Here is a 13,190-nt window from a genome sequence, read left to right as displayed (position 1 = left end):
TGGCTCCTTGGAGGCAAGGGTTCTGAGGCTCTGTCTAACATACTTTGGACATGTTGTAAGGAGAGACCAGTCCTTGGAGAAGGACATCATGTTTGGGAGGGTGGAGGGACAGCACGGGAGGGGAAGGCCCTCTATGAGGTGTACTGATTCAGTGACTGGGGTAATTGGGATGGGTGTGTCAGAGACAGTGCAATAGGTACAGGATAGAGCAGAGTTTAGGGCTGTTGCACATAGGGTCGCTATGAGTTGCAATCGACTTGACGGCACATAACAACCACCACCACCATCACCATATGAAATTATAAATCTATGCATCTAACAAGTATAACTAATAATGAAATTTAGGATTCTCCAAATTATGAATTATCTTATAAATACAATGATGTTCGCATAACATTTTCATTCCTGATTTACCTTTACACATATTAACTCGGGAAGAGTACCAATAAAGACACGGAGATAATTCAGTTGAAATAACACTATAACTGGATACTAATCTTTCAGTATGCTTTGTACCCTCCAAAGAGTCTTAAAATATTTTTCATGAAAAAGTTTCAGAGTTTCAGTTCAGAGAAACATTTCTCTTCCACCCAAACATTCCGTGTAACAAGTTCGCCTAAGATGCAAAATTACTCCAGAATTGCCAGCAAATAAGTTTTATAAAATCAAGAGGAATATTAAGTGGTATGAGAAGGAATAAAAAACAGCAGAAATACTCCATATGGAAGAAGGGAGGGGGAAGAGAAAGAAACTAAAAGTAACAATGCTCCCTGGCTATTCCTTCAGTATGGATTACATCTCAACATCAAGAAAACAAAAATCCTCACCACTGGCTCACAGGCAACTTCATGACAGATGGAGAAAAGACTAAAGTTGTCAATGATTTAATTTTATGTGGATCCACACTCCACATCCATGGTAACAGCAGTCAAGAATTCAAAAGAAGTGTTGCATTTAGAGTATCTACTGTCAAGGACCTCTCCAAAGTCCTCAAGAGCAAGGATACTCATTTAAAGACTAAGGTGTACCTCATCTGAGCCATGGTCTTTTCAATCACTTCCTATACATCTGAAAGTTTGACAATGACTAGGTATGACAGAAGAATAAGCAATGTCTTTGAGTTGTAGTGTTGGAGAAGAAAACTGAATATCCCATTAGCTGTCAAAAGAATAAGCAAATATGTCTTAGAGAATGCGCAATCTGAGTGCTCCTTAGAGGTAAGGATGGTAAAACTTGGTCACCAATACTGTGGGCATGTTATCAAGAGGAGCCAGTCCTTGGAAAGATATCATGCTGGGAAAGGTGGAGGGTGAGAAAAAGAGAGGAAGGCACTCAACAAGACGGAATGGCATAATGACTCTTAAGTATGGAGTTGAGCATACAAAGATCATGAGGATGGTGATGACAGGGCAAAGTTCAGATCTGTTCCTAGGATACCTATCAGTGGTACTGACTGGACAGCACCTAACAGTAACAACATCTGTTAGGTCTGTAAATTGCCACCTGAAAGACCACTCACTCACGTATGCAAATGGCAAGAGTGCTTTATTCTACAGAACAAACTACAGCATGCATGCAGGGTCTACCATGAAGGAGAAAATGGCGACCCAGGGTACAGGTTTACAAGCTTTTTATGAGTTAAGGTAGGGCAGGTTTACCAGGATGAGGTATTTGGGAACATGATTGGTGGGCAAAGGGAGCAGTTACATGGGTCGGTTTGTGATTGGCTTGTGCCTAGGCCAGTCAGCTCACCTCCTCCCTTTCCTGTGTCATTGTACACACCTTTCCTGTGTCACATATGCATGTCCTTGTGTTACATACATAAACATCAGGCACACAGATGGCTAACCTTGAGATAAGACCCTAGGTATTCCTGTGGTTATCATGTGGTTGCTTTCTCTCTAGGGTAAAGAACTTTTATGGTCTGCTAGGTCAGGCTTAAGATGGAGGCTAGGCACATAATGGAGTTTATACAGTCCTCTCACATCAACTTCTAATTGCTATCTCAATGTGTATAATGAGCTTATTCCTCATCTAGCCAATCACTATTTGAATATTTCATTGGCCTTTTAGTGAACTTTTTTAAACTCACTGTTTACTTTTAAACCTAGTCTTCCTTCTATATCTTACCTCAGTAAAAAGCATCCCACCTATACAATCTACCTAAGACTGAAACCTAGGAGTTCTCTTTAACACGTCTCACCCTCTGCATCCTAGTATCCTAGTTATCTTCAATACCTACCTTACCTTCTAGAGCATTTAAAAATTATCCTATTCTCTTCATAAAACACCATCATAGTTTAAGCCTTCATTACCTTCAACCTGGACCATCAATATATTCTCACAAGTAGGCTCTTGGCTTCTGTCTGTTTCAATTCTTGCTTTCTAAAGCTACAAAAATTATCTTTTGAAATTGTAAATCTGACCATATCATTGATGAAGTTCAATCATTTAGTACAGCATACAGACTCATGATCAGGCCCTTGCATACCTCATCTATTGTTGGTGTGTACCTTCCAGTCAGAACCAATCCATGGCTGACCCTCCAGCAGGTTTTCAGAGGCAGTAAAAATTGCCCAAGAGGGGACTTCCCACTCTTCTGCAAAGAGCATGTGGTGGATTAAAACTGCACACCTTCCCCTGGAGGACATTATGCTTAGTGAAATAGCTCAGTCACAAGAAGACAAATACTGCACAGAGCCACTGTTGTAAAGCGGGACTAACATCAGAGTTGGGGGGAAATTAAGAGGGAATAAGTAATGTATACTGCATTGAAACAGATGACAGAGAGAATTGTTTAAGAGGAATATATAATTAGATACTATGACAAGTTTCCAGAATGAAAGCTTCATAGTGGAGTGGACTCGGGGAATGAGAGATTATATAACAATGAAAGTTTTTTGTTTGTTTTTTTACTTTTCAAAGAGAAAAGCTAACTAGGGGGGAGGGGAGCGCAGGGAGAAAAGTGAAACAATGAATGAATGGAAATCCAAAGTCTCTGGAAATTTTCATTAAAATAAAAAAATAAATAATAATTTCTGGGAACCCCAAAAAAAACCCCAAACTGCATACTTGGTGCTAGCAGTGTAAGTCCTTTTACTAAGCCACCAGAGCTTCCTATCTCAACTGTGCCATATCTTTAATCTGAACAGTAAGCTTCCACAGGGTTTATTAATTCTAGTCTGCTAGACTTCAGTCCTATTATTTTACTTTTACGAATCTGTGCCCCTATCTCCTGTTCTTGAGTTTCTATTGTTCCTTCAAAGTTCAACTTAGAAATAATCTCCATGAAGCTTTTCAAAACCCATTGCCCCTACCCTCTTGTCAAAATAAATCACTTGCTCCTCTCAATAGCCATTGGATAATGTGAATAACTGTATAAAAAACAATGAAAATGAAAGAAACTCCTAATGTGTATGAATGACTGTATGTAAACCAAGGAAAACAGATTAAAAAAAAAACCAGTCATTGTATCTTTAACTTCCTTCTATTTGGCATTTTTTTTTTCATACTGTACCTTAATTATGTAAGTTTTCTGTAAATATTTTTAAGACTCTTGATTGTACTGTTAGAAATACTGATATCACTAATTTCTTCATATTTATAGATTAAACAATACTGGCCATTAATCTGCGTGGGTTTTTTTTTCCTCCTTAACTCTTCATTCTCTCTTCTATTTTGTCTTGACCTACCAGTTCAGTTACTTAAAACTTGGTGATCCTTTCTATTTCTTCCTCCACTTTCAAATAAAATACTTTTGGAAACATGAGTCCAATATTTACAGACATGTACAGTCTACACTGTCCTCATATCTCTCAAAGGGAAGAAGAAGTTATTCATCTTCATACCTTTACCATCTACTGTCTTACTGTCTTGTTGGTGTATTATTATAATTTATGTAAAAAAAATTATCTGCACAACCCAAAGGCCAACAAGCTGGTCAGAAACAGAACATCACATGCTATATGAAAATTGCAGTATATCCATACAATGGGATTTTATTTGGTAATAAAAGCATAATGAATTATATATGCTCCAATACAGACAGATATTGAAAATACTGTGCTAAGTGAATAAATCACACACAAAAGACCATCTATTGTGTGACTACATTTAGATATGATATCCACACTAGGCAAATCTACACAGACAAAAAGTGGATCAGTGAATGAGAGTCTGGGGAGGCTGAGAGGAAATGGGAAGAAGTCACTGCGCCAGGGCATATGGTTTCTTTAGAGAGAGATAAATGTTTTCAGATTTATTGTGGTGAATGGTTGTACAGGTCTGTGAATATACTAAAAACTACTGAACTGTACATTTTAAACAGCTACATTATGTAGTAAATTGATTGTATATCAGCAAAGCTGTTAGGGGAAACAATCTTTTTGTCAAGAGTTTCACAGATAGTAAGTACAGGTATAGGGTGGAGATGACAAGTTTATTCTCCTTATAACCCTCTGCACTCCATTGGCCCTTCCTGTTGGGTGAATGAGTCTTTGACCACTTGGCCCAGGCTTAATAGCTTGTCTGTACCAGAAAGGAATGAAGAAGAGCAAGCAGGTCACTGAACAATGAATAAGAAAGACTTGAGAAGAACTGTAATTATTTATTATCCAACTTTCATAATGTCCCTCAATTTAGTCTGGTCTGTTGTTCTCTCATAATTAAAATGAGGATGAATTTTCTTTTTTCATTCTAGGAGTTACTAGGAACATAAATAACATTCTTAAAACATAAGATTTATTTAATAATGACACAATTCTAGAAAACTCTGTGAGGAATAAAACATAGCTGATGTTTAAAATATTTATTTATTTATAGCAAAAAACCAAAGCAAGAGATAATATGGCAGAGTATTACTAATGGTTAATATAAAGAAAAACCAAAAGCCATTATGACATTGAGAGTCTCTGAGACACGGACATCATGATAATCAGCCCTAAACTCCGCTCTGTCCTGTGCCAATCTGTCTCTGACACTCCAATCCCAATTAACCCACTCACTGAATCAATCCACCTCATAGAGGGCCTTCCTCTCCTGCGCTGTCCCTCCACCCTCCCAAGCATGATGTCCCTCTCTAAGGACCGGTCTCTCCTCACAACATTCCAAAGTATGTTAGACGGAGCCTCAGAATCCTTGCCTCCAAGGAGCCACCTGGTTTAACCCTTTTCCAGGACAAATCTGTTTGTTTTCCTAGCAGTCCATGGTATTCTCAATACTCTTCTCCAGCACCACAGCTCAAAGGCATCAATTCTCCTTCTATCCTCCTTGGTCATTGTCCAACTCTCTGATGCATAACAAGTGATTGCGAAGACCACGGCCGGTATCAGACGCACCATAGTCTCCAGAGAGACACCATTGCTCTTCAGCACTTTGGAGAGGTCCCTAACAGCAGACTTTCCCATGGCAATGCGCCTTTTAATTTCCTGGCTGCTGGTGCCAAGACTGTTGACTATGGAGCCAAGTAAACTAAAGCTGTGTACAATCTCAATCTCTTCACCATCCATCCTGATGCTGCCAATTGGTCCAGTGGTGAGAATCTTTGTGTTCTTGACATTGAGCCTCAATCCATATTGTAGGCTGCAGTCCTTGACACTCTGCAGCAGGCGCTTCAGGTCCTCTTCAGTTTCAGCAAGCAGGGTTGTGTCATCCGCAAAACGCAGATTGTTGATAAATCGTCCACCAATGTTGACCCCACATTTCTCCTCATAGACCCCAGCCTCCTGGATAATCTGTTCTGCATATAGGTTCAAAAGGTACGGAGATAGGATGCATCCCTGGCGTACACCCTTCCCAATTTTGAACCATGTAGTGTTCCCTTGCTCTGTTCTGACGACTGCCTCCTGGTCCAAGTATAAGTTTCGCATTAGAACGATCAAGTGTTCTGGGATTCCCATTCTTCTCAGAGTCAGCCATAGTTTGTTATGATCTACATATTCTTTTTTTTTTTTAAAAAAAGTTTATTAAAGACCAAACTTTAATAATTGAATAACAGCTGTTTACAGAAGGTTCCATTCATGCTACCATGTGAGAAATCTAAAACTTAAAGCTGATTATCTCTTTGGATACATAAAAACAATATATATTAAAGCACATCACATGTGCGGAGGGAGGAGGCAGTCAAGAGAGCTCTTGACAGAGGCTACAGCAGCAAGCTGATGATTATCCTAACAGGGCACAGAAACTCCTTCTGGAGTTCAGTCCTGGGAAATGAAATGGTCTTGGCCAAAAAGAGGTCCAGACATGAGTTTTGATTAATTCTTATTAAAACAGTCAAAGGCAACCTTTCTGTTGCTGGTGTTGTATCTGGAACCAAAGGAAATTGTGGCTTATTTTTTGTATTTAGATTGAGCAAGCAAGTGGGTGATCAAAAAAGGAGTGACATCTAGCCAGTAATTCTGACTCCAGGCCAAAATCTCTTCAACTGAGCTCTGAGCTCTTCAGGCAGGATGGCCTGAGACTGCTCCTGCACCCGCATTCCCACAATCTGCTCCTCTGGGTGGCTGTCAGGTCTCAGCCACTCAATCGCCAGCTCCTGCAGATATTGGAGGACATCCCTGGGCCGAGCTGCCTTCTCATAGAGGAACTGTCTAAACGTCTGCAGAGAGGCTGCAGGGTTGGGGGGATTCCTTTGTGGGATGGTTTCAAGGTCCTTGACAGAGTCATTTTCTTCCAGGCTGTTTAACAGGAGCCCTGCAGTTTCTAATGAAACCTGGACCAGGAGTACCGGTATTAGGACTTTTTATTTCTGGCTCCTCAGCCACCAACATGGCTGTTTATTTGGTCACTGTGAACTTCTTTCCTATTTCATTTTATCTCTAGGTTTCCTTCAGTCTCCATTCTAGAATCCTGGGAAAGAACGTGTTAGATACCTGTGCAAGTACTGCTTCGGAGGGCAGGGGAGCAGGAGCAAGGACGCGCAGGAGTCCCACTCAAGCACCTGAAGCCTGAAAAAGGGCTGACATATTCTTCAAAGAAGCTTTGAGAAAGGTATCAAACTGAGTCAAGATGAGAGTTTAGAATTTTAATATAAGAGTTGGCAATAGTTCAAACTCAAACTCATTGCTGTCTGGTTGGAACAGACTTGTAGAAGACCCTCCAGTGAATTTTCAAGAGATTGTAAGTCACTTGGAAAAGGACTGACCATCTTCATCCCTTGGAGCTGCTGATGGAGTCACACCACTATTGAGGTGCTCCTTAGGGTTAGAAGGGCAATGTACATAGATAAAGGAGCATAAGGTTCGCACTAATGGAAAAAGATACTCATCTAAGATAAACCCAGCAAGAGAGTGAAGGAAAGATGCGGGAGAAAAGACAGTTAGACAAAGAAAATTAAATACCATGGGATGTCACTAAGATCAGAACACTCTATCTGCCTCAGTTTTTCTAGCTCTTTATTCTGAATTTTTTTTATTTATTCTGAATTTGATCTCTAGCCTAATAAATACACAACCCTCAAAATTTTCCCAGTTCCAGTGTAAAGGTCCTACTACTTTGTTGTGCATATAGCCTCAAGAAAGCATATCAGTGACGATATATTTACTATTCATTCGGTTCGTTATTTAAGACTTATAACAGGGTTATTGTCAATGTTGTATCAGTTCCTACCCTCCCCTCACCAGGTTTAAAGTATCTAACAAAGAAATCCCTTCTTTACTTACAACTGCAGAGCGGGTCACTTTGGAAGGAATTCCACCTTCCTCTGTTGCTCCGTTGGGCCCGGCTGCCTCCTTCCTCCTCTTCCTTGCACTGCCTCTGGTTGAGCTCTGGGCGTCCATCTTCTTTCAACTAATTATAAAAACGTAGAGGGGAGAGTTCTTTCTCAATAGGGTGAAGAGAAGATGTCACTAATATTTCAGGGATGTTAATACTGATACTCTTTCTTAGCAAAAGATCCACTCCATAACCTACTATTCACCAAAATGAGCAAACTGCATTTGGCAAAAACACAGGCTCTAGAAGAAACCTTACAAACCCCAGGGTCTAGGAGAAACACTAAAATGCCTCTCTGTGGAACAATGACCACAATTAATCACTTGGCCTTGGACATTATTGCTACTGGACAATGGAGCCTGAATACAAACCATTAATTCATATCCTGATTGTTTATAAAATGTTGGAATGACTTGGTTGAGGAATGAAGTTATACTGGCTTTACCTCTGTCCTGTATCATAATCCTTGGGGGTATGACTGTGGTACAGGTGGAGAAAGACAGTCTTCTTAAAAGAGGTAAACACAATATACATTCAACATTCTATCTTATCATTTTTAAAAAAAACATTTTTTTATTGTTGTTGAAAATATACACAACACACACATTCAACAATTTCTGCAGGTGCAATTCAATGACACTCATGCAATCACAGCCACTCACATTTTCCAAATTGTTCCTCTCCATTAATAAAACCCACTGACCCTAAAATTCCTAATAAGTATCTTATGTTGCTGTTGTCAAATGCCAAATAGATAACTTTTTAAAACAGTACAATGCTAAAGCCAGATTTTTTCTTCTTAAGCTTTATTTTTTTTAAATAATTTTAACGAGCATTTACAGAGATTTTGGATTTCCATTCATTCATTGCTGCACTTCTCTCCCCGCCCAGCCCTCCCCTCCCCCACCCAGTTCACTCCTCTCTTTCAAAAGTAAAAGAAACACTCCCTCCCTGGTACACAATCCCCCCCACACCCCTCCTGCCGCCCCAAGTACATTCCACTATGCAACCTTAATTGTGGACTCTTGTGATAACCATAATACCCTATCATACATTGTAAAGCCAGATTTTTAAAAATTATTTTAAAAGTCATTAATTGTTGCACTTTTCTCCCTACCCACCTCCTCCCCCCAATTCACTTTTCTCCTTGAAAAGTTAAAAAAAAAAACAAGGAACGCTTCACGAATTTGCGTGTCGTCCTTGCGCAGGGGCCATGCTAATCTTCTCTGTATCGTTCCAATTTTAGTATCTGTGCTGCCGAAGCGAGCAAGACAGATAATTTTTTATAATTAAGCTAAACTACTGCTGGGTTTAAAGGAGACTTCAGGGAATCATGTCAGGGCAAGCTTTTCAGAGATTTCATCCAACTTCAGCGGCTCCACAAATAAATGAGAAATTTTGTTCTCTATTTCCCACTTTTAATCAAGATTGTTCTATAGACCAAGTAGTTATTCCTTATTAATTTTAAAGCCAGAAAATTTCTCATACTTGCTCCTGGTGAGCAATGCTCAGAAGAAACCTATGTAAGTGTGAAATTATATCAAGTGCTACCAATCATGTCCCAAACTTAGAAAGCAGAAATTTAAGGAACTACAAGCAGGCACAGAGATTTAAGTAGACAAAATACACATTTATAATAGAGACAAAATACATATCTATCACCACATATGGAACAAAATAGTTACAGGAAGCTTATCTCTCAGAGAAGAAATCAAATATTCATGAACTACTTGTTGTTATGTGCCTGTCAGGTCGTTTGCGACTCATAGCGACGCTATGTAAAACAGCCCCAAACTCTGCTCTGTCCTGTGCCAATCTCACTGTCTCTGACACTCCCATCCCAATTATCCCAGTGATTGAATCAATCCACCTCATGGAGGGTCTTCCCCTCCTGCGGTGTCCCTCTACTCTACCCAGCATGATGTCCCTTTCTATAAAGACCTGTCTCTCCTTACTACTACATGTTTATAATTTCAGTCAATGTATCTTTCCCATGTTTCTCTTTAGTCCAAATCTTATTTCATTATTTCAATTAAAAGAATACACAGTATTATGGTCCCTGCACCACCAATTCCATATCCCTCACTTTGCACATTTTTTTGAGTACCTCTATCAGTGACATGCTTCTAAATGTAACTCATTATTCCCCACTTGATCTTCATTCCTTCCAGTTCTGGGTATTCTTAACCTACCATAGCCAAAGTGATGTTCAGCCTAACAACCACACTGGGTTATCATTATAAAAATAGACCAATATCAGGCGAGCTGTGGTGGCCTAGTGGCAAGAAGCTGCACTGCAATCCCTGAGGTGCACGGTTCAAATCCACCAGATACTCTGCTGGAAAAGGAGGAACAATCTTCTCCTGTACCAGTCAGATTTAATTTGACGGCACACACACACTAATAATTAAAAAAAAAAAAAATAGACCAATAGCAAATACCTCAGATGCCTACAATACTTTACTGAGAGATCCAAACATGAGCAAAGCACAAACTTTAAGGTTTCAAAAAGCACAATTTCAAGTAACAAGGCAAAAAGTGACTGGATTTAAAATATCTGTTGCCAATAAATCTGCCAGCAGCACAACTGCAGAAAATTAATGTACATTAGAAATGAATATTTAAAGACCTCCTAATAATTCATTCAAGGCACTCTATTGGCCTAGTGGCAAGAAGCTGCACTGCAATCCCAAAGGCACACAGTTCGAGACCACCAGCTGCTCTGTGGTTGAAGGATGGGCAATCTCTTCCCATGTGATTAACTGCCTATGAAAACCCACCAGTGGGTCAGGTATGGGTCTGTTCTGACTTTATAGTACAAAACAACAGCATAATTAATTCGATATTTATTAAATCTGTCAAGTGCTGAGTGCTTTCAAGAAAGTTCTTTTTCTCATTATTAAAAAAATGTGTCCTTGGTATCTTCATCCGTAAAATGAAAGGCCCAGATATATTTCTCTTCTTTCCCCACTAGTATCAATGTCACAACAGACCTTAATGTCTGTTTCCATTTACTGATGGATCCCCAAGAGCAAGCAAAGAAAGAAGAGTGAGTTGGAATCAACTCAGTGGCACTGGAGGTTGGATTTTGTTTTTAAAGAAGATTAAGAGTAATGGAGGAGGAAACAGCCATGCTGACACTGAGCACATAAAGAGGTGCTAGAAACACACTGCATTTGAATAAAGCTACAGCCCACTGATAGAGCACGAACCTGATTCAGTATGAAGAATGAACCAAAGTTACTAATTTGTACATGTAAAAATTGCTGAAGTGTGTACATTTGGCTGTGTATATTTTCACCAACATAATGAAGGCATTTATCTTTATTCCTAGATTATGCAAGATAGAAATACTTTGTTGGAAAACATATTTAAAACTACTCTATACGGAGGTACTGGTGCTTCTAACCTAATCTCATGTTAACAGTATATTAGTATTGGAATATTATGTGGTCCCCTTGAAAGTTATCCAACCTGAATTAGTTGTGGTGTTTGTGGTTTTTTGTTTTTAAAAAAATAGACTAATGTCCCAGTAATTTCTGTTTTAAGTCAATAATATTTAATGAATTTAACTACATGCAAATAAATACTGTATTACACCATACTTTCAGTTTCATCAACTTGATGACTAGCTGTACAAACATACTGTCATATACTGTAATCGAAATTGCTTTGGAACGTCATATTGGGCAAGGTTCTTCAGAGATCTTAGATTGCAGTCTTAAATGGTAGTGTAGGGATCTCCTTGTTCTTACTTTCCTACAGCTCCTTATAGAGTGCCACATACAGTTGGGTAAACTGTTCTTCCCTCATCTTCATAAACATTAATTTTTTTTTTGAGAAATATTAAATTACAATTTGTCACTGTATGCTGTGGATGAGGCACAAGGTGATTTGAGTGGCAGAGTAAGCCCTAGTAAACTAAGGTAGGCCTGGTCTGTCTTTAACAATCCATATGTACTCTCCCTTAAAGAGCCCTACTGTGTGTGTCAAGGCTGCTAATTGGAAGAAAGCCTCAAAAACTTGATGAAGGTTTGCAATGAGTTGAAATGACTCTGCAGCAATGGGCTTATTACACTTTCTTCTCTCTTGCTTAATGTTTTCCAGACCTCCTACCTGCAGTCTCATTCTTCTCAATTAAGTAATGCTCCCGAGGGAGGGACTGATAAGGAAGATGTTGATTAATTATGCATGGGATGCTGTTTATCCAAGGCAGTTACCAATCTAAAGAGGAACTTGCCCTGCTACTTGTCTAGAAGAAAACTAGCATAAGGTGCTAGCATAAGATACTCTCAAAAAAAAAAAAAGTATTACCTAAAAAGAAATACATAAAAAGAAAACAGTGGCTCTGAAAAAAAAAAAAAGTAAATAAAATAGGGGGACTAAAATAAACACAGTGCGCTACTAAAAAAAAAAAAATTCTGTGACAAGGTAAATTCAAGAGTCATGCTCCTTTAAGATGTGTCTCTGTAAAAAAGCTTTAGAAACGAACAACAGCTTCCAGAAGGTAATAACTTCTGCTGCTCATTACCAACTCCTGGTTTTCAAACCATGGCGACCATAACTCTAAATGCTCTCTCAGTAAAGTTCAATGACCACTCCCCTGGGAACAGTCCTCTGAAAACTGGACTGAGTGTAGCAGATACTGGAAATGCTTTTCGAGTACTCATTCTCCCCTTCCCTTTTAGCTCCTTACACTTATTCAGAGTGCCCAACTATTTAAATTCCTCCTTGGCTGCTGCTTTCCACAAGGAAAAAATATCTTCATGACCATTTCATTTAGCAGAAAGCCTCTAGCAAGCAGCTATCACTGAAAGGCTCTGAATACTCAATATTTGGTTTTAATACTCATTGGTTGGTTGGGTGGTTCATCTCTTCAAATTCCAAAAGATATTTGCTTTTATTCTTGAGGAATATTATATGTACAAATAAATTCATTTCTGCCTCCTCCTCTTTTCCTGCTTTAACAACCAAATTTACTCTCTTACAGTTTAGGAAACTCAAAGTCCAGAATCAGGACACCAGCTCTAAAGGAAGGCTGTAGAGGGAAGTCTTTGTTTCTTTCAATATCTAATAGGCAGGCATTCTGTGGAGATTTTCATGGAGCCTGGCCTTTCTTAGAGTCAAGGGGGTTTCACTGTGCAGAGGAGCCTGAGTCTGAAAGGATTCATTCCACTCCCGGTGATTATATCTTGGTAGTATTGAGGGGCCTCCCCCATACTTCTTAGCTCATTTTCCTCTCTTTTATCTCTATTGAGATAAAAGAGATTAGAGGTTACACCCTAGGGAACTCCTTACTTCTACTGGGTAGTAACAGATTAGGCAGTATTGCATTCCACTCTTAATTGCCTACAACTATTTGGTTTAACTACAACTGCAGAAAGAGTTGATGGAGAAGCTCAACAATAGCAGTTAAAACAAGACCAGGGCGTGACTGTGGAATGGGCCATCAATTACTCATGCTTAAATTCAAATTG

General features: G+C 39.2%; 1 protein-coding gene across 1 annotated transcript in view; it reads right to left on the bottom strand.

Moving 5' to 3' along the window:
• Positions 1-7,778, bottom strand: part of PCYT1A (phosphate cytidylyltransferase 1, choline, alpha) — a 36,084-nt gene extending 28,306 nt beyond the window's left edge. Inside the window, exon 1 of the mRNA XM_006884198.1 lies at positions 7,662-7,778. Coding sequence (XP_006884260.1) covers positions 7,662-7,778 — 117 coding nt within the window. The remainder of the gene's footprint in view (positions 1-7,661) is intronic.
• Between the last annotated feature and the right edge of the window lie 5,412 nt (positions 7,779-13,190).

This window comes from Elephantulus edwardii, unplaced genomic scaffold (genome assembly GCF_000299155.1).
Source record: "Elephantulus edwardii isolate Elephantulus edwardi_28Jun2011 unplaced genomic scaffold, EleEdw1.0 scaffold00032, whole genome shotgun sequence".
Taxonomy (NCBI): domain Eukaryota; kingdom Metazoa; phylum Chordata; class Mammalia; order Macroscelidea; family Macroscelididae; genus Elephantulus; species Elephantulus edwardii.
The sequence above is the reverse complement of the archived record's forward strand: the minus strand, read 5'-3'. Positions and strand labels throughout refer to the sequence as shown.